Source organism: Aptenodytes forsteri, unplaced genomic scaffold, assembly GCF_000699145.1.
Source record: "Aptenodytes forsteri isolate BGI_AS27 unplaced genomic scaffold, ASM69914v1 Scaffold97, whole genome shotgun sequence".
Lineage (NCBI taxonomy): Eukaryota > Metazoa > Chordata > Aves > Sphenisciformes > Spheniscidae > Aptenodytes > Aptenodytes forsteri.
Genome location: NW_008795036.1, coordinates 280,586 through 301,217, shown reverse-complemented (window position 1 = coordinate 301,217; position 20,632 = coordinate 280,586). Strand labels below are relative to the sequence as shown.

At 37.8% G+C, this 20,632-nt stretch overlaps 2 protein-coding genes across 2 annotated transcripts in view; one reads left to right on the top strand and one right to left on the bottom strand.

The window, feature by feature from the left end:
• Window positions 1–1,954: 1,954 nt before the first annotated feature.
• FAM206A (family with sequence similarity 206 member A) lies at window positions 1,955–5,058 on the top strand. The gene is made up of 5 exons (XM_019471355.1): window positions 1,955–1,991; window positions 2,341–2,519; window positions 3,249–3,325; window positions 3,397–3,466; window positions 3,536–5,058. Exons 1-5 carry the CDS (start codon window positions 1,955–1,957, stop codon window positions 3,662–3,664), a joined length of 492 nt encoding a protein of 163 aa, XP_019326900.1. The 3' UTR covers window positions 3,665–5,058.
• A 749-nt stretch (window positions 5,059–5,807) lies between these two features.
• The window catches only part of CTNNAL1 (catenin alpha like 1), a 40,170-nt gene continuing 25,345 nt past the window's right edge, over window positions 5,808–20,632 (bottom strand). Inside the window, exons 11-19 of the mRNA XM_019471354.1 lie at window positions 20,270–20,420; window positions 14,118–14,155; window positions 10,794–10,844; window positions 10,539–10,693; window positions 9,741–9,789; window positions 8,858–8,914; window positions 8,597–8,716; window positions 6,200–6,283; window positions 5,808–6,094 (exon numbers count right to left, since the gene is read on the bottom strand). Coding sequence (XP_019326899.1) covers window positions 5,933–6,094; window positions 6,200–6,283; window positions 8,597–8,716; window positions 8,858–8,914; window positions 9,741–9,789; window positions 10,539–10,693; window positions 10,794–10,844; window positions 14,118–14,155; window positions 20,270–20,420 — 867 coding nt within the window. The 3' untranslated portion in view covers window positions 5,808–5,932. The remainder of the gene's footprint in view (window positions 6,095–6,199; window positions 6,284–8,596; window positions 8,717–8,857; window positions 8,915–9,740; window positions 9,790–10,538; window positions 10,694–10,793; window positions 10,845–14,117; window positions 14,156–20,269; window positions 20,421–20,632) is intronic.

The window sequence follows — 20,632 nt, the reverse complement described above, 5'->3', positions numbered from 1 at the left end:
CCGCCGCTCCTGGGCAGGGGGCAGCGATTGCTGCGGCTGGCTTGCAGGTGGGGCATTAAACCAGCGGGCACCGCTCCTGCAGAAACGCCTCGAGTGGGACAGGTGGAAAATACCAGGCGAGCCTGGATTTTTCTGGAAGATGGGAGAGTGACAAATCTTAGCCTTCCTATATCCTCCTTTAATTACTACTGCAATAAGAACGGTGGAGCTTGAACTCTCCTCCCTCCCCCCCACACTGCTCAGCAGATTTTTAAAAAGGCCCCTTCATCATCTGTAGCGCAGCCCTCGCATCCCTGCATCCTCTCCTGCTGAGAGGATCTCCTCTCATCTTCAGTAGCAGAAGAGCAACATTTCAAAAGGCTTTTCCATAATGACATTTAGAAGTAGTCTGTTTAACTTGGCTTCTAGGAAATTAATTGGCTCAATTTGAACAAACATTTAGCTTTTTCTATATACAACTTCATTGCTTTTAATTGTACATTTGTGTACTGCAAACAGTGAATGCAAGATAGGAAATAAAATCTCATACAGCGTTTCTGCTTTGATGTAGCTGGATATCCAGTCATTTGGAGTAAATCAGCCCTGTACCTGGTTTGGATTCCAGTAACATACCTTACCTTCCCCAGCTCCTGTCCCCCTGCTAAAGTCTATTCTGACTGCAGGGTGGCTCGGTGGCATCGTGAGCGTTTCTGGGGTGTTTAGTCCCTAAGGGGAGAACAGAACTCAACTGCTGTCTGCACAAAAATTGGCGGGACGCCAGTTGCTCACGTGTTGAGGGAAGATGAGGAGGCATTTGTTGTTCCCGGTGGGTTGCCCGCTCCTGTCAAGAATTCAGAGTAACAGGAAGGGCGTGCTTGGCACAGGGCAGCGCAGATGCAGGGCTGCATCTCCTCCTGCAGCCTTCAGAGCTGGGGCTTCTCTGTGGCCCTTTCACGCCGTTCACTTTCTCGTTCTTTGGAAAACAGAAACCTGAGTACCTGGGAATAGCAGGTACGACAGCAACAGCAAGTTGTCCAGTGACATTTGTGCTAAGTACTAAGTATGTAGTTACTAGTCTCAGCTGTCTAATACAAACAGCAGTTTAAATCCTGTTGATATGGGGGAAATAAAAATAAAAAAAGTTGTTCAAATGTCTATAAAGATTATTTTGTTATTTTGAATTCTGAAATATCAGGGCCCTTGGCTTCTACAGCAGCTTAGCCAAATGCTCTATGAAGTCTTTACCATCATTATGTATGGAGCTGTGGCTCAGTTTGCTATTTCTAAGCAGTGTAAAATTCTGTTGATTTTTTGTTTTGCCAGGTCTCAGCTCTAATAGATGTCAGCTCAAATAGATGATTTGTCATCTTCGCCTTAGAAAGAGGCTGGGGTCAAGAGGAGGTAGCTTTTCTGGTCCCTTTGAGCTGCTGGGGCATGCTGAAAGCATTCGCCAGGATCCAGCTCCCTCTTGCGGGGAGCGGCGTAGCAAGAACTTGCAAAGACAGACAAGTGCAGGGAGATGGATGCAGCATCCGCAGGGAGAGATCTGGTTCTGTGCCCTGGTTCTCTCTGTAGTTACTGTTCTGTTAATTCTGGTCCTTGCTCTAGGTTTTAAACTCTTCTTAAACAGAACAGCTTCATCTCTGCTCACTTATTGGCAAGTTCTGGGCTCTCAGTGTTTGTGCATTAAGCGTGATTCTAGCCCAGGGATGAAGGTAGGCCTAGTCTCTACAGCTGGGCTTGTCTCAAACTCTCCAGTTTCATGACAAGAAATAACCCTCCTTTAGAAAAAGATAAAATGCAAGCAGCAGGTTAACTAAAGCCCAGATCACCGAAGGATGCACCTGCTGTAACTATTCACCACTAACGGCCTGTCAAATTTGGTTCTGTTTGTTTAACTAAGAAGTGTGCTTTTGATGATCCAGTCTAGTATCTCAAAATAAAGCACCTTCTGTGGGGGTTGCTTTAGGTCGGAATGCAATTTTCATTCGGCTTGGTACAGCAGCCATCAAGTAAGATGCCCTGAAGAAAGTGAGTCCGATTTGATCCTGTATCTGATGTTTTTGTAAGTAAGTGGGAAACTAAAATTTGTCTCCGATCTACGGCTAGGTAAATTGTGTCCGAGGTGACTAGAACAGCGGTTGTGACTCCTGCTGCAGTAAGCTGAACTATCAGCTTAACTTTCCTGCTAAACTATAGAGGGAAGAAGATTGTGCTTTAAAGAGTGAAAGTAAACAACACTTTTCACAGCACTGGAAGTCTTGCTAGCATTTCAGACTAGGAGCCCAAATCAGTTGTATCAGTTTTAAATCCTACCAGTATAGGCAGAGAAGGTTGTGGAGCTTCCTTAGAGCACATAAGAGCACGGCTTCTCACAACTACAGCATAATAATTGTATTTCTTTTTGTAGAATCTGTGTCATCACCTTGGCAGAAGCCCATCCTCTTCTTCAAAATGGAAAAACAATTAAAAGCATTAATTACCAAATCAGTGCCAACTGTAGCAGACTCCAGAATAAGGTCTCTGGGAAGTCAAAAAGGGTATGGCTTTTTGATTTGGTTAGTTTTCATTTTACTCTCTCGCACTGCCTGAGACTGTCTGTCCTTTCTAGGATAGAAACTTACCAAGTTACCTTTGCATTTTATTTTAAAACAGCCCCTCCACAGTTGAAGAAGTCAGACTTCCTCAAGAGGCACCTGACTGTCCCAGCCAGGGTCTTACAGTGCTCCTACAGCACCGGTGGTTTCCAGTGTTGCTCAAACCAAGGCTAACAGTCGCTTTTAGTCATTTTTTTCATAGTGTACAGAAGGATTTAAACATCCCTGAAAAGATAAAAGTTTGTTTCCACCAAAATGCTGAGGATTTGGAGGCTACTGTTTTCCTCAAACAGACCTAGATGGCAGATGGGCTAGTTCAGTGTTTGATGGTGGGTTTTCAAATATGTATAGTTTAACCTGGTTATGCTGGAATCAACGGTGCTGTTTTTCTCCTCTCCCCCCCAGTTTTAATCGGATCAAACTACAAGTCTGTTATTCCGCAACAAACGTATTATGACTAAATTTGTGAGCTCTTAACAGGCTTCTGTTCGATTTGTGCACCGTCTTCCCTTCTGTAGGGAAGCACAGCTACGTAACTTGGAATGACCTGTAACTATCACACTTCCTTGCTTTGTTCTGAGAAGCTTACAAACTTACGTTGCTGATGGTAATACTTTAAAAAGCCCTGTGTAATTAAAAGTATATATATGTTTGTTTATTTTTCAAATGCAGGGAGCTCAGTTTTTAACAGAACTGGCCCCTCTGTGCAGGATATCTTCATCAGATGGAGAGGAATACACCATTTATAGGTAAGGTTTTTCCCTTTTTCTTCTTCCCTTGACATACCATGCACTTCTACTGAATCTAAACGCTTTTGCAGTTGTATACGAGGGCGACTGATAGAAGTGAATGAAAACATTCTTAGCAATCCTGCTATTCTGCAAGAAAAGGTAAGACACTTTCTTGCTTTTTTATTTTCTGACTTTTATTTCACTGCTAACTTCAGTCTTGCTTTTTAGCCATCAACCGAGGGATACATTGCAGTGGTTCTACCCAAATTTGAAGAAAGCAAGAGTATAACTCAAGGACTTCTGACGCAGAAGGAGTACGAGGAAGTTTTGTTGAAACGTCTTAATTCTTCTTCATGAAATGAATTATACAGTTATTGTCTGTATTTGATACTAAATAAGCTACTTTTATTGTACGCTGTAACTTTCATGGTATTGAAAGGCCTAGCGCCTGTTTTTAAAAGTGGAACTTAAGATGCTTGACTCATACAAGAATAAACCAGTTCAAATAGTTTGTATATTAAAATTTGCTTTCTCTTTTTCTCTGAATTCTAGCACTACAAGTTTTTAAATAAGAACAGAATGGTATGTTGGAGAGTATTTATGTTCCACAGGCAGCTTTGCTTCTGCTCAGTGCAAGCATAATACATACAGAAAAATCGTATGATTTAGCGGTCACTTAATTTAGCTAAAGTAATACAATATGGAGTTTGACAAAGGTGAATTGAAAATAAAAATATAACAGAAGCCTATGTACAAAGAGCAGATAAACTGGAAAATATGTCTTTCACAGCAGGTTGTATTTTCACGGCATCCTAAAGTCAAATAATGCCCTTTGTACAGAAATTTGTTATAATCAGTATCTGTTTTCTTAAATTTTAAATGGTATAATGTAAAGTCTACGTAATACTTCAGTGGTTCTACATGCAATTCAAATTCAGCTCAGTAAGTTTTAATAAAAAAGGAAGCAACAACTGCCATCTACAAATAAAGATGGTAAAAGAAAAAGGGTTTGAGTCAGTATTAATCACTTAGAAATACGCTTTTGGAAATATGAATCATGTCAACAAGATTAAAATTCAGTGGTGCAGCTAATGAAAGAGGGTTTTTTTCCTAGAACTACTTCATTGCAGGTATAACTCATGACTAAGATAACATTTCAGTGCTTTAGGCCACAGCCTTTCAGACTATTTTCCTGATTCTGCTTTATCAAATACATAGACTGAAACAGGCCAGAGATGAGTTTACAGACTTCAACAGTAGTGTTACATATAGCATATGCAGCACAAGGCTCTTTATATAAAATGTCTATTAGCAGCATCTTTGGGTTGAAACATCCATTAAGACATTCGTAAGCATTAATTACAAAACCGGTATCAATAGTGAGCATAGGAAAGGCATTCACATTATAAAAATACGTAACAATTAGACTAGTTGGTGTTGTAATTGCTAAGTAATGGGACATCTATTAGATGTGACAAAGGTCAACAGTTTTAATTCAAATTAACCTGGTTTGACTTTCCACAAATGAAAGCAATACTGAAAATTCAGCAAGCGTTATTTTCAAATGGGAGTTCCTGCATTTCTAAGTGCTATAATTACTTGCTCTCTAAAAACGTCATGTTTGTTACATGATTTTCTAAAGCCTTGATGCCAAACGTCTCAGCTCTCCTTTCTGGAGTATGTGCGTTTGTACCGGTTCGTATTCTGTCTTCTCTCCATGGTGGAGCAGGTTTAAGACAGCCATTTCCTGCTTTATTCTGTATATATAAAAAAGATTTCTTAAAAACAAACAAACAAACAAACAAAACCCCAACCAACCAAAAATTGTATTTTCACGGCATCCTAAAGTCAAATAATGCCCTTTGTACAGAAATTTGTTATAATCAGTATCTGTTTTCTTAAATTTTAAATGGTATAATGTAAAGTCTACGTAATACTTCAGTGGTTCTACATGCAATTCAAATTCAGCTCAGTAAGTTTTAATAAAAAAGGAAGCAACAACTGCCATCTACAAATAAAGATGGTAAAAGAAAAAGGGTTTGAGTCAGTATTAATCACTTAGAAATACGCTTTTGGAAATATGAATCATGTCAACAAGATTAAAATTCAGTGGTGCAGCTAATGAAAGAGGGTTTTTTTCCTAGAACTACTTCATTGCAGGTATAACTCATGACTAAGATAACATTTCAGTGCTTTAGGCCACAGCCTTTCAGACTATTTTCCTGATTCTGCTTTATCAAATACATAGACTGAAACAGGCCAGAGATGAGTTTACAGACTTCAACAGTAGTGTTACATATAGCATATGCAGCACAAGGCTCTTTATATAAAATGTCTATTAGCAGCATCTTTGGGTTGAAACATCCATTAAGACATTCGTAAGCATTAATTACAAAACCGGTATCAATAGTGAGCATAGGAAAGGCATTCACATTATAAAAATACGTAACAATTAGACTAGTTGGTGTTGTAATTGCTAAGTAATGGGACATCTATTAGATGTGACAAAGGTCAACAGTTTTAATTCAAATTAACCTGGTTTGACTTTCCACAAATGAAAGCAATACTGAAAATTCAGCAAGCGTTATTTTCAAATGGGAGTTCCTGCATTTCTAAGTGCTATAATTACTTGCTCTCTAAAAACGTCATGTTTGTTACATGATTTTCTAAAGCCTTGATGCCAAACGTCTCAGCTCTCCTTTCTGGAGTATGTGCGTTTGTACCGGTTCGTATTCTGTCTTCTCTCCATGGTGGAGCAGGTTTAAGACAGCCATTTCCTGCTTTATTCTGTATATATAAAAAAGATTTCTTAAAAACAAACAAAAAAAACCCCAACCAACCAAAAAAAAAAACCAAAAGCTTTAAAATACTGCAGATGAACCAAGTACTCACCTTTCTCAGTAATTTGCAGCAAAGTGGAAGAAGCTGGCATAACAGAGTCATCACGTTCCTTGTTTTCAGAATGCATGCATCAACCTGAACAAGACAATTAAGAGTAGAGCAAGACCACTCGTTACTTTTATTAGACAATTGTTTAATGCATGAGATAACCTATTTCAAGCTTGAATAGGTAATATTTGTCCTTCATAAATCCCTTCTAATCAAAAGGTTTTGCCTACCTTTTTTGAATTTCTCTATATAGTACGCGTAAAGCAACGGCAGCATCCCTTCTGTTAACCCGACTTGAGCTAGGAAGCAGAAGGGAATGACACACATCCCAGGAGAAGGAACTAATAATAATACAACATTAGACAATAATATAAGTCTCTTGGAAAGGAGCTCTTACCATCCAAGTATGATTCACCACAGTTGTTCATGTTTTTCCTTTTGTTTTATGTCCTGTCAGCATGATTTAGAGAGCCATGCATCATGTAAGCCTTACCTTGATATGAGTTACACTAAAAGTTAGCTAAATCTTAAAGCATTTGAGTTTATGCCTCAAGTCTAACACTCAGCACAGGTCACAAGTCTGGGCCCTCGACAGACGTTAATTTGATAGCCTATTATCGCTATGTAGCACTACATCGCTCTGTATAAACAGACTGGAGTTCCCATTTAGTTTCGCTAGAGAGTAAAACAAACCAAGCAGTAGCCCTGAGGTGCTCGGTTTGTTTTGAGTGACTTGGATGCTCTAGCCAGTTTCAGTCCCTGCTGTAAAATTGAAACATCTTTTCCATAGCTCATTGGAAACAAACATCCAGGCGCACAGAAATGGTCTTGCTCACATTGATCATATTGCTGCTCAGGGATACTTGAAGTTCTTCAAAAAGCCTGACCTCTGTTCCCTGCTAAGGCTTGCAGATCTACTTCTCGTGGTAACAATGCTGGAACTTCTATGGCAGCTGTATACGTATTTACTTATAATAAATATGAATAATATCAGAATAAACTCTGGGCAGTCTAGGGTAGACTACCTACCTACCGAGAAGCAAGCATGTATTTCAGTAATAGAGTCTTTGGGGTTTGGAACTTACTAACATTTATGTTAAACATCAGTAACAACAGAATAACAGTAATTATTACAGTGGTGGAAATAGAAATTACTTTCATTAATACTTTGATCACTGAAGTCCTTTCTTAGTGAGGTACGCTTAATCACAGTTCATATTTCTCTGAATGTACTGGATTACAGTATTATTACTGTAATCTAGTGGATTACAGTATTATTATATACAGTATTACTCCATCTTGTATTATTCAGCTGAAAGTTCTCAGTTGCAGCATGATAAAATTCCAGTACCTCTCTTTATCTAGTGGGTAAGCTGAGGGAGATGTTGATAGAAGTTCTTTGAAAAAAGTTTTTGGCAGTAAAAAGCAATATAAAGCAGTGGAAGCCTATGGATGCCTTTCCACCTTTTTTTTTTTTTTTTTTTTCCTTTCAAGAGCAGCAGTCCAGGACCATCATTGTCTTGGGAAACATTTCTGTAAAATCTTTCACTAACAGTGAAATCCAAAACCCAAATGATAATTTCAGTAATTTTAGTAACAGGAAGGAAAAAAATCCTATTACTTATTTTACTGATTCTTAGACTCTGAAGTTGATAAAACAGGGAAACTGTTCCTTAAAACATTAATATCAATGATATGTCTGTGGCCACTGGGCCAGTTACACAAAACTTAGAAATCCATGCTCCCTAAAGAAAACAGTCATATAAGCCTGTAGAGTCATACTATCCAAGCTATCCACTGGCAGGCTTCTGTGTATGCTGGGTGCCAGTGTACCATATTTTGCCTCCTATCAAACTCTCAGCATGAATGAGGGGGTCAGGTCAGGATAAACCTCACTGAAGCCCTTCTCTGGTAGTGGGGAAAAAAAAATTTGAAAAATGTAAAAAAAAAAAAGCCTAAAAAAATCCCCACAAACCTAGAAAACATGCTAGAAAATCCCTTCCTGAGACAAGATAGTGTGGTAAATGGCTTCAATTACAGGTATCAGCGAGGGATGTCCCAATAGAGAAAACATTTTCAGCAAGGGGAACAGTTCTTACTGTTCTCCTCTATACTTCACAGATCAGCTTCTCAAAACATGTTAAGTGCAAAACAGTACGTCAAGTTGAAGTAAATTCCTCTTCTACATAAGGAACACCAACGATGACTTATTGAATAGCAGAAAAATGCTTGCACAACAGCATGAAATTTTGTACTTAATTTTTACGGTCCTCTGTCAACCCAGGAAGTTCAGCTGTCATGAGCTGTTTCATATTTTAATGGGAGCATAAATTAGTAAGTTACTATATTTCAAAACAAGTTAGGTCTTACTTTCAGGAATATATGTAATTTTTACCTTACCTTTGTAAATGTAGCACTTTTACCCTGAACAGAAGCTTTAGCTGTTATCTGGAGCTGCTTGCACATAGAGATCAGTTTTTCAGCCTCCAACAGAAGCAAAGGTTTGTCATCATCGTGTACCTGAAATGTGTTTCAGGAAGACAAAACCACTCTGTGTTAAAGACTCCGATATTAAGTTAATGGAGAGGACAGCACAACCAGCTTTTAAGCAGCATCGCTAGTCTCATAAGCCGAATGGCTGTTTTAGAGGTCATACATCACCTGATCAGAAAAGGCATGAAGAGCTGAAGCAAGCTTTGTGCCCTCTGTAGCAAAAATCTGAAAGGGGGAGAAAGCAAGTAGCAAAATGAACCACAAAGAAAGATGAGGCTCTTTTTCCTTGTTGTTTTAATAAATAGCGTGCTATAAAGTAAAAAGGTAGCAGGAAATATTTGTGATAGTTGTATACGTTTATAATTAACAAGTCAGCAGTTTGCAGTGACTTCTGAAATAACAAGCTACACTACAAATTGCCATTCTCCCAGACAAGCAAAGTTTAAAGGCTTTCCTTTTACATTTAAACAAACCTGATTTCTAATTATTTTTTGCACTGTAGCAGCTCACAAGAGTTTTGTGGGTAGATGACACCTGCCACGTTTGTTTATTGTCCTGACAAAGGTAGCCAGTCTCCTGTTAAACACAGGCATGTATCTTGGAAATAGCACGCCACATTCCTTCATTTGGCCCCTTATCTTTTGTTTGTATTATTCAAATTTTTACGTCTTTCTTTCCCATGAAAATACTACTGCTCAGACTAGGACAGAGTATCCATTATCAGGATAATGGATACACTATCAGGGACTGAGCCTAAGTGACACAATGAATACTACTAATGCATTGAAGTCCGCTATATTTGCCATAATGCCAGTTTGCTATTCCTACTCCTAACTGGAATCTGTCAGTTTAATGAATGCTGTCTTAAGCTACTACTGGAACACCGAAAAGTTAGCTTTCAGAAAGTACGTACCAGTTAGGCTGCTTAAAATCTACAGTTGCCAGTCAATTCATGGTACACTGTACTTATGTGTAAGGAATTAAGAGTGTTAAGTTCCAATTTGTTCTTCACTCAGAGTGCCTAAGTCCTATTTTGTTAAAAATATATTACCTCTGCTTGATGAAATAAATCTTGAGTAGTTTTCAGAAGTCCTTCTCCTCTGTCGGAAATAATGAAAGCAGAATATATGCCATGTAGACTGCAGATTATTTTGCCTGCTACTTGTACAATTTATAGTATCTCTCTCCCTTTCTCACCCCCATTCACATCACTGAACTGTAAAATATCACTCTTTTAGAAGATACTACACACAGCAATAACTTACTACAGGAACTGCATTTGAAAATATTATATAAACACCTCAGTGGCTGGAGCACTATTGGGAAATTAGCAACGGTTCAGTTCTCATCAGCTGAACAAGGACAAAAATCCATGTCTGGCATACTGAGTATTACTGGACTAGTAGGTAAGAAAAAATCTCAACTCAGAAAAAAAACTCTAAAGCCTTCAAATAAGAAAGCTGACATTGCATGGGGAAGTTTCAGAAGAACACCTTTCAGTACAGCAAAGATCAGTAATTCTAATCTACAGTTACATAGCTGTGCTTTAATTCCCTTAATTTTTTAAAGTATTTATGAACATGCTTCTTAAAATGTTTTCCGTACCCAAGAGACACTTAAATAGCTGTTCTGCAACAAAATAGATGTTTAGCACTTAAAAAACCCCCCTAATTTTATTATTAAACAGCTTAGAAATTTACAAGAATTTATAAAGCGTAAGGATAGAAATTAAAGCTCCTTTCTGAATGTGTTCCAATTATTATACTCTGAAAATGAAATTGTCTTATTTCTTATAAACACTGTTAATGCTCTTCTTCCCACCAAAACATGCTGCATACGGTGTAATTACCTGGTAAATAAATACATGGAGTAGGCCATACTTGACATGCCTTGTCCATATTGCACGATCTCATTCTCCTGATCCTCCCACTTCTCCGTCTCAGAATCCACATCAGAAGTGAGCAGATGCAATTCTAATCCAAGTTTTGCAATTTTCGCCTGTTCCTGTAAATGGTAACCATATTTATAGCACTTGAAAATACATTCTTCAGACAAGACAAAAAAAAAATTAAGAATTTTTTTTACTAAAACGATGGCATCTTACCTCAGTATCTAGTTTGACTGGCTTTAATGCTTTCAGATTTGCATTATGCTTCTGTTTCAAACAAAAAATAATATTTTTAAATAAAAGGAATTAGTAATCATTTTACTAACAAATCATAAGAGGTGGCTCTATACTCAGAGGCAGACTTTGCAGGAGAGTTCCAGTGGTTCAGACAAACTTCTCAGTAGAAGCTGAGAACCTGTTCTGATCTGGCTGTCCTCCTGAAATGGCATGTGCAAACAGGCTCTGTGCCTACAGGCACCCTAAAGTTTCAAGGAAAAGACCTCTTCCACAGTTCTCAGACTCTACTTCCTCACGCAGTACCATCTCTTCCCCTTACCCTCTAAATCCTCAGTAATACTTAGCACTGAATAAACAGTCTTAATCAAGTACTACTGCACTGATTTTTCCATCGAAGATGATCCTGATATAACAGGGAGTTGAAAGTTGATTTAGCTAGTAGCAAGCTCATCAACCCATGCAAATGCTAGTGTGACCATGTAGCTCATTATTCTGTGTCACTTTGTTGAAGCAGCTGGAAACAAATACTGACACTTTGATCTTTTTATGGGTTTCCTTCTTTTATTTAAGTCATGAACTATCTGAAATACCAGTCCAGCTGCAAGCCAAATATTGGCTCAGATTAAACAATAATTAGTGGTACTGATGTGAGTGGACTATCTGATAAGGCAGAGCTTGCCAACTGCGTAACACATATACACAGTAATACATGATGTGTTTCAAATCAATTTGCATGTAGAGAGCAGCAGTTCCTGACTTTAACTTCATGTCCTGGTGCTGCCACTGTGCAAAGACAGCAAAAACTGACAGACATGGGAGCCACAGTCCACATTCAGAAACTGCACTGCAGTGCAGAGGAATGGAAAGTACAAAGTTGGTGTCATAACTTGGAGAGGTGTGAGCCACTGGAGGAGGCTGGATGATAAGAGTGCAGGACTGAGATCCTTGTCTGAGAATCTGAAAAGAGCTGCTATTCATTAGTGGGAGTACTTGGGCAAATTAAGCTCAGTAATGCCTGCAGGGGAAAAAAAAAAAGCGCACTATTCATTGTGAACAGCATCAGAAATAAGCTCCAGGTGCGGTTCTCCATCTCTCACTTCAAGAGTTTGAGCAAAAATAAAGTACTACTATTGAAGTTCCTACTGCAATTTGCTGCTCAGTTTAGCTTTCATGCCATTTCTTTTTTCCCATCCCCAAATTCTTAAATATTCTGAATCTTATGAATGTCTACCCAGATTAGACACTGTAATTCTGCCTATGTATTAGAAATGCTGATCTCATATCGAAAGATTTAGCAAAAAGTGTAAGAACTGATACTCCTAATTGTCATTTAAGTTTGACCATATTGTATATTAGAGATGCAATTCAAGAAATGCTGGTTTTAAGGCAGAGTCTTAAAAGAAGAAAGGAATGCAAAGCCAAACTAGATTTGTATTGTAAACACAAACTTTGGGCTACAAGGTATGGCAAATATTTAAGCTACTGAGTGAAGGGTATTCCAGAAAACCAGCACTCTAGCACAGGTAAGTTTTTCTATCCACAAATAACTAAAGAAACCTCAGAACATTTGTCAGATTTCTAGTTTTCTCCATTCTAGTGTTCACTCACACTATTTGAATAGGAGAATTGGTAAAAATCAGATAAGCAGTTATTCTGCTTTTAAAACATGATTTGACACCTACTACTATAGAGAAAAATATACCTGTGCATTAAGCACACACGTGAATCGTCACTACTGCTCTGTCCTCAACTACGGCGTGGTCTAGGATGCCACTCATTACCAGCAAACAACATAGTCACAATTAAACAGATGTAACAAAATATGTAATCTAATTATATCGACAGAACAGTGTGGCTTCTGTGCAGGGACAGCGTGGGCATTAGCCAGGCACAGCAGACCTCTGTGATGGCAGTAGGGAGAGAAGAGGCAGCACCGAGTCACAGCACTGGGAAGAGAGGCAGTTCCAAAGGTTAGTGCATCAGTTACGCAAAGAAATTACTCTGTGAAGAAACTCTGTTGTCTTATGGACATAATCTACATTTCCTGTCTACTTCCAAACTGTGTATTAATCGTAACTCCCCCAAATCTATGCATCTTGCAAAATTCAGAAGGCGGCAGCAACCTTTCAAACAACCACAAAACTGTTTAAATCCTGGGAACAAAGTTCTTACAGAAGGTTTTTTTAAAAAGGCATATGAATCCGTAAGTGGGAATCTGACTTCAAACATCTCTTCTTTAAATTTTGGCTGAAGTCCAGAAGCTGTGTAGCTTAGTCAAACCGGTGAGGGACAAAAACCCTATCAAAAGTCACTGAACCAACCTATTTTCCAGCCTCGGTATTTAGTTCCGTAACCGTGAAATTCACCGATGCTCACCCAGCCAAACACTATATTCTACTTCAATCTGCAGATTGGATTTATAATGTATGACCTTTTCTCTTTTCATTAGGGGTCAGAAGTAGCATATTGTGTTTGAAGTCACAGAATTGCACAACAGGAGACATGGAGACAGGGGATCATTTCACACCCAAATTCCTCAACACTACAGGTTAAGGAAAGAAAGCAAGGAGAGAAAGAAACAAGCTAGAGCTTACTGTACCTTCTGAGATCACTCTTCCCCTTTTTCCTACCCATGAAAAGATTCAGTATGTAGCAAGTGAATCAAATGACTGATTACATGATACTAACAAGGTTTAGGAGGTTTCCTAACACACAGATGCTCCCAGAAACAATGTAGTATCAATTATAATCAGCTAAGGATATTAATTACCTCACAACTAAACCTGGACATTTGGCGTAGCTTTTTTCTCTGCATTACAAACATTTAAGTTCAAAGAAGGAAACATGAACCCATTATTTGAAGAGCCTATAACAGGCTCGAACGTGTCTATTTATTCCAAATAGGTCAACTCGGGCAACAACGTTAAGAAAAATCAGATTACCAAGATTTATTTTTAGTACGTTGCAGCGTATTCTTACTATTTTAATAGTAACAATGCATTTTTTTATTATATAGCGTGACAGTTGAGTACGTGGTAGAAAATGTCGTATTAGTGAACAGGAATTAAAGTTCATGTACAACCACAGTGGCTAAAGCATATTATGTAACTAGTTACCCCAGTTTTCGGTATGTTTGTTATTCATCTAATAAATTGACAAAGTTTGATACTTTACTGTCAGCCATCCAGTCAGGATGCATGTTACCAAGATATTGCTATGTCCTCATCAAGGTGAGACATGGAAAGAAGTCAATTAGTTAATAGCAGATATAAAGTAAATACAACAATCCCAAAAGCAACTTACCCCTGGTCTGGGCAGCGATAGGTAGATACGCTTCTCTCCTATGAAGAACACACATGTTTACACCAAAATTTGCACGCAGATTTTAATCAATGAGATCACATGCTTACTTCATCCTTCTTTAAGTTGCAGTACTACAAAAGCAAATTACTTACCTGTAACTCCTCCTCTTTGAATATTGCAGAGGATTCCCTCTCTGTCTCGTGCTTCCAGAGAGAGACAAGACAAGAACTCTGTACTGTTCAGATTTTAGCTCTCAGCAATTGGCAGTTAAGAAAGCTCCTCTGAACAGTTTCCCCCAATAAAATTTCTAGTCCCCTGCATGCAATCCGCAAGCGAGTAAAGAAACTGTCTCCAATGACTGAGTAGCTATCGCTACATGCACTCATTTTGTAGCAAAGTACAGAACATACAATGGTAGGTCCACGTAAGGCTTTTCTTGTCATGGGTTGGATGGTCTAAAATTTGGATTAGGCAATGCCACTAGTGAGAAATACCTAGGCAGGTTTTTCTAAGTAATGCCACTAAAACCCTCATGTTGCACTGTACTATGCGTATCCCACGTCCACTGTATTTTACAAAGAAAAAGGTTCTATAGCATTTTACACACTTATTGAATTTTTTCTTATATCCCCAGGAGCCTCAGATATTCCAAGTCTGAGCAAAAGAAATTGAGAAAAAAGATATCCTTTTAGGTGTTACCTAAAAGTGGATAAGAAGAGCTTATTGGCAAGAGGAAACACTGCCTGGGCTAACGGCCTAGGATTAGAGTTCCAGTTACCAGAAGACTTAATTATCTACGAAGACTTACATTTTTTACAATAGATTCAGGAGAGGAAAGTCTGCTAAGTAAAATTAAAATAAAATAAATAAAAAACTTAAGAGCTAGCGAAAAATAGATTTTACCTGAAGAAACAAAGGGCTACTATAATGGATATCAGTACCAGGTTTGCATAGTGATAAGACATCTTGACAGACAAAGGACAAGCAACAAACCCCCCTACAATTGCTATTTCCTCTTCTTGTGTCAGCTCCTAGAGAAATTCCATTCTGAGTCCTCAGAAGACAGTTCTCTTGTGCATTCATAATTTTTTGAAAGTATGCTCTTTATCTCCTGACACCACAGAAAGATCATGAGCTCCATGTCTAGGCAACTGACTCCTAAAAAACAAATTTCACTACGTTGACAAGCGTCCCTCAACCCTCCTGATAAATATGAAGAATGTAATTCTTCCTTTCTAAGATCATCTCTTCCTTCCCCTACCCAGTTTTGTGAAAGATGGTATAAGCTATCAGGGCACAAGCTGCCTAACTATTTTTTTTTCAAAAAGCAGAGTTATTCAGATATTAACTGCCCAAACATGCATCCAAGCAAGATTTCTCACTAAAGACTGATACACATTATGAGAAGTGATTTATAACATCCTATGTATCAAAACATCAGCTAAAGGGCATGTAAGACGTACCAAGAACAAAAGCTAACTTGTAAGTTTAAAATGCTGTAGCATAAAAGATCTCCTCGGTGCTATGTAAAAACCTGTTGTGCCCATGTTAAAAAAAAAAAGTTCAAACACAGGAAGCTTTGACATAACAAATGGAATACAAATGCATACTGAGAGGACATACTACTTGCACATATAAGGTGGGCATTCGGAATTATGGAAACCAGATGGAAAGAGGTGGTAAGCAGAAATAAGAAAAAAAATATTTGTTTTTGCTCTTCAAGCAACTCCCATTATTTGGCTTTGCAAAGTTTAGTTGCTCACCGTATTCAGAAAGAGGAAGGATCTCACTATTTATTTCTTGGAACATTTAAAAAAACCCTAAAAAACCAAAACACACACACACAAAAAACCCACCTCACTGGACCCACAGATACCAGACCTTTCAAAAGCGCAGATCAACTCAGGCCAGAGATAATCCTGCTTCATCAGAAAATACTTAATTACATCAGTATACTCACGGAATTTATATTTGATTCCATTAACAGAATACACATTATATGTATTTTTTCAGGTATTTAGTTTCCTTAGTTTGTAAGTCAGTTCTTTGCTATAATAGCAAAAGGCTTTTTTGCCATATTATGAGCTTCCTTTTATTCAAGTCTGCCTTTGTTTTTCCTAATGTGTTTTCTCTACCACATTTTTCCTTTCTTATTTTTTCATTTAAAATTAATTTTTATAATTTCATCCTCTTTGTCTTCCAATTTTCTGCTTTCCAGTAGTTCCAGTCATGTTTTTCCCTCCAAAATGTCTCTATTTCAACTTCTAAATTCTGCTTTTGATCTTACTTCTTGTCTGAGAGTAGGATGGCTGCATCCCTGCTTCACCCTTCTTTCTAGAACTCTAATTTCTAAATTCTGAAATTCTGATCTGTATTCCCAATTCATCAACTACAGCCCTCCCAAATCCTCATTGTCATTTAACTCCTCTCAAATCAAGCGGGCAAAACAAAAGAAGAGGGCAGAAAAGGAAGTTATCATCATAAATCACACTCACTTCTGACCAAGTTACAAGGGAGCAATCAGAGGATTATTCACACTCTTCTCCAGTATGTTGAAACCAAAAAGTTAGGAAAAAAGAAAAGAGATTGGCTGACATCCAACAGATTGGATCAATGAGAGGTACTTTCGTTAGGTGATTCATCTCAAAGTGCAAGAGCCTCAAAGTTAAGTATGTAACCTAAACTCGTAATTCTGAGAAAAAAAACGATCCCTCCCCGGGCTGAACCAAATCTCCCAGCTGACAGGAGCCACCCTCCAGAGGAGCCCGGCACTATCCTCAGCCCAGCCCAGCCACGCAACATTGCAAACACCAACGCTGTGCAGAATGGGCCTCCTCACCGTTGGATTAAAAAGTGGCTTAGGATTAAGGAAAAGAAGGCCAGCTTTACCTCACTGTACAGTTCTGCATAGCACAGAGACATTTTCAAAATACATGTGAGGGTTACTGGGCTTTGATGTGCTCGCCAGCCTCCCCCACCCCTACGTGCATGTGCACCCCCCTCCCCAAGACAAGTCCATTTCAATTTGGGCACGATCTGGTGCGATTACATTAAAATTGAGTAAAATATTGCTTCATTTCCAAGCTAAATCTGGCTCTCTATCCATGTGAGTTTTGAACCTCGGTATGAGAAATACCTAATTTGCTGATATGAAAGAAACACTGGATAAGGAGTTATGCAATTGCTCATAAAAATAAAGAAATGAGTGTAAACAACGTGAATCTAGTGTAATCAGAAAAATGCTTCTTTTATTTGATGTGTCCAGCACATTTAGTCACCATTCAATTTTTGCCTCTTAAGCTGTATTCTGAACTCTCTAACAAAGCCAAACATTTAAATTGGTAGTACAAAAATACAAGTTTTTAAACCGAGGAGAAAAAAAAAAAATATACCTTCTTACTTTAATTCTATCTTTTGTTACACACAGTCACAATTCTACTAGGAATAAAGCACTTGTTACATTTCAGTCTGTAAAATAAAGACACTTTTACCAACCTCAACATTAAGACAAGTATCATGAGTTACGAGAAGAATAAAATCTTATAAAATATTTTGAAACGTCATTGTTTTTGGAGGCAAGTTTTGTGAACGCTACTCTTATAATCTCTTAGCAAACAAATATTTTAGTTTGATTTATTTATTGGGTCATCAGTCGTGTTTTCTAGGAGAAAAAAATGTTGAAAATGGCAAGGTAACTTTAGGGTATTTTCTGGAAGCAAAAAGGTGGGGGTATTTGGGTGAGATTTTTTTCCTTTCTTTTTTTTGACAAGAGTCACTCTGAAGTCCAACAAGAGAAAACAAGCAAGCAAAAAAAGATTAGCCCACAATACAGAGGAAAAGTTTGTAGAAGATGGGTGGATATAGCAGACCAAATTATTTCTAAGGAGATAACTGACAGTTAATGTGATACAATCCAGATTCAGAGAGAAGTCCCTTAGCAGGCTGGGCCACGAGACGAGGAAGACGGAGACATGATTTCTTAAGCATTGTTTTGTCAATACAAGACCTAATGCACCCAAGGCCATATAAAGAATACAAGCTACGCTTATTATCTTACCAATGGTGGTATCAGAACACTTTGTGCTGAAAGACTGACTGAGGAAACGAGAGCCACTAATGAGAACAGACTCATCTGGCTATGCCAAACAGGAGAAGATAGTCTTCACTGCACCCAGGCCCACACACGCTATAGCCTCCAACGTGCTCAGCAACGCCTACCCATTCTCCTCTCTCTCCTTCAAGCAGTGAGATTGGGTTGCCTTGTGAAATGATGCTCTAAAGAAATTGGAAAGTACCACTCACAAGAAATGTCTGTTATCTGCTGTCAACAGCCACAAGAAAAGAGAAAGTTACTAACTGCAGGAGAGGCTGGGAATCTGCTGCAACACTTCAAAAACTATTTGTTTGGAGAGCCAAGTATATGGTTTGCTGTGGCTGCATGATTCTCATCCTATTATTTTTACATACAGTTACATATATATATGTATACACACACATGCACACATATATATAAATATTTAAAAAGGTTATAATTCAATCCTGCTAGACCATTGTGTGAATATGAAAAAAATCAGATACTGCATGATCAGCCCTGCAAATTCCAAATTTATTGTAACGCATTAATATTAGAGTAATGCCATATTTTAAGTTGCATTATATAAAATTTAATGCTATTTTTAAAGAAAGTATGTCCTTGGCTCCCAAAACAAACAAAAAGCCCAGTGAAAGTTAAAAGGCCCATAAACAGGATCTCTGATTGCTACATGTCTTTATATGGCATTCCAGACCAAGGTGGAAGAGTAAGTAGGATACCAATCATGTATTTCTTAAACACCTCAAATTCCCAATAACCTGCGCTACACACAATTATTGTTAACCCACACATAATTTCAATATATGTTTTCCTTTTACAAGCCTTTAGGCTCAGACACACATTCATCTAGCAATCAGCAGCAACAATTTAAGATATTACTGCCCTGTGGTTGGCTGCTTACTGTCCTCACAACAAAGCTGGCAGAAAAGAACTGCTTACACAAAAATCTGATCAAGTACAGAAAGTTAAACTAATAAAATAAACTCTAAAAATGAAAAAAGGTCTCACATTAATAGCAAGATGAAGTACTGTATCATTGATAAAGTGTCATCTAACCTGAATAAGGATTTACTTTTTCTGTATCTTAGATACAAAAAAAAAAATGAAGTCCCTGTATTTAACTAAATCTAAACTTTTAAACCTGAGTGATTTTCTTAAAAATACAAGACATTCATTATTATTATATATTACATTCTATCTGTATGCAATTATACCTTAAAGACTGAAACACGTAGCCGCAAGAAGTATATGACAGGCTACACTAAAGACATCATCTGAAAAAAAAATAAGTTAGATAAAAATGAAAAACAAAATGGCTTCCATTTTTAAGGTAAATTACCCTATACTAAAAGTAAACACAGAATTTTTTTCTTAAGATTCCAAGGTTTTCCTCTACATGTTGTACAAATACCAATAAACTTACCAACCAGAGAAAATATCCCAAGATTGTGCAGAGTCGTCAGAGATTCCATCCAGGAGAAAGGACAGCAGTTTAAAAATCAGATAACTACATTCACTACATTATGAAGTGAATACAAGGCAAGCTGACAGTATAGAATATGTATGTCTATATATATTTTCCAGAAATATAGGAAATGAATTAAACATATCACACAATTCAAGTTATATCTTGATTGTCACGAACTGATATGTCCTAGACAAACCAAAAGGTGCGAAGAAAGCCCTACACCCCTAACATTTGGACACTGCTGGCAAAGAGCTGTGTCAAATACTTTTGTGTCCTTTGAACAATTCTATTTGATTTTGCTGGAAGTAATCATAGTGCAGAAAGTTAAACAGACCTACTTTTACAGAAATCAGGCCTTTAAACTTTTGGCTGTTTTTCTTTGGAAAAAATCCAATAAGCACCCTAATTCGACATCTATACAAAAACAATATTTTTGTGTATTGCCACCTAGATTCCACATTGCCATATGGGATGGGGGACTGTTTATTACTCTCTTCTCTTAAGAAAACAGTATTTCCTAAATCACACTTAAAATTCTTAGACTACTTGTTTTGAAAACTACATTTTTCTATTTCTACATAGCATTCTTACCTCTTCTTCCTTCAAACACATCATTGATTTCTCTTAACAACATAGACATGTCACTCAGTTGAGACTCCCAGGCCTCACAGAACACCTCAAGATTTTCTTTTGCAATCTTGCTAGATGGATGTAATGCCAGTGTTTCTGCAGCAGAAATTATCTGGACAGAGAACAAAATATTTGCTATTGGAAGTCCTAGTACATAGTGTTGCACGTGAATTCACAAATGCCTTCACAGGCAAAACACAAAATTAAACTGCTACTATTATATCTTTGTAGTGTATTCATCTGACATTTGCAGCCTTGACGATCTTCCTTGTGCATTCTTTTAGCTACCGCCCAACATTAAAGTGTAACTCTTTCTTAGAACCG

Bases quoted from the DNA above. Each gene is read 5' to 3' on its own strand.
- FAM206A (XM_019471355.1), top strand. From the start codon at position 1,955: ATGCAATTTTCATTCGGCTTGGTACAGCAGCCATCAA. The intron at 1,992-2,340 runs GTAAGATGCCCT...AGAGCACATAAG, and splicing joins CTTGGTACAGCAGCCATCAA to AGCACGGCTTCTCACAACTA. The intron at 3,467-3,535 runs GTAAGACACTTT...CTTGCTTTTTAG, and splicing joins CTGCTATTCTGCAAGAAAAG to CCATCAACCGAGGGATACAT.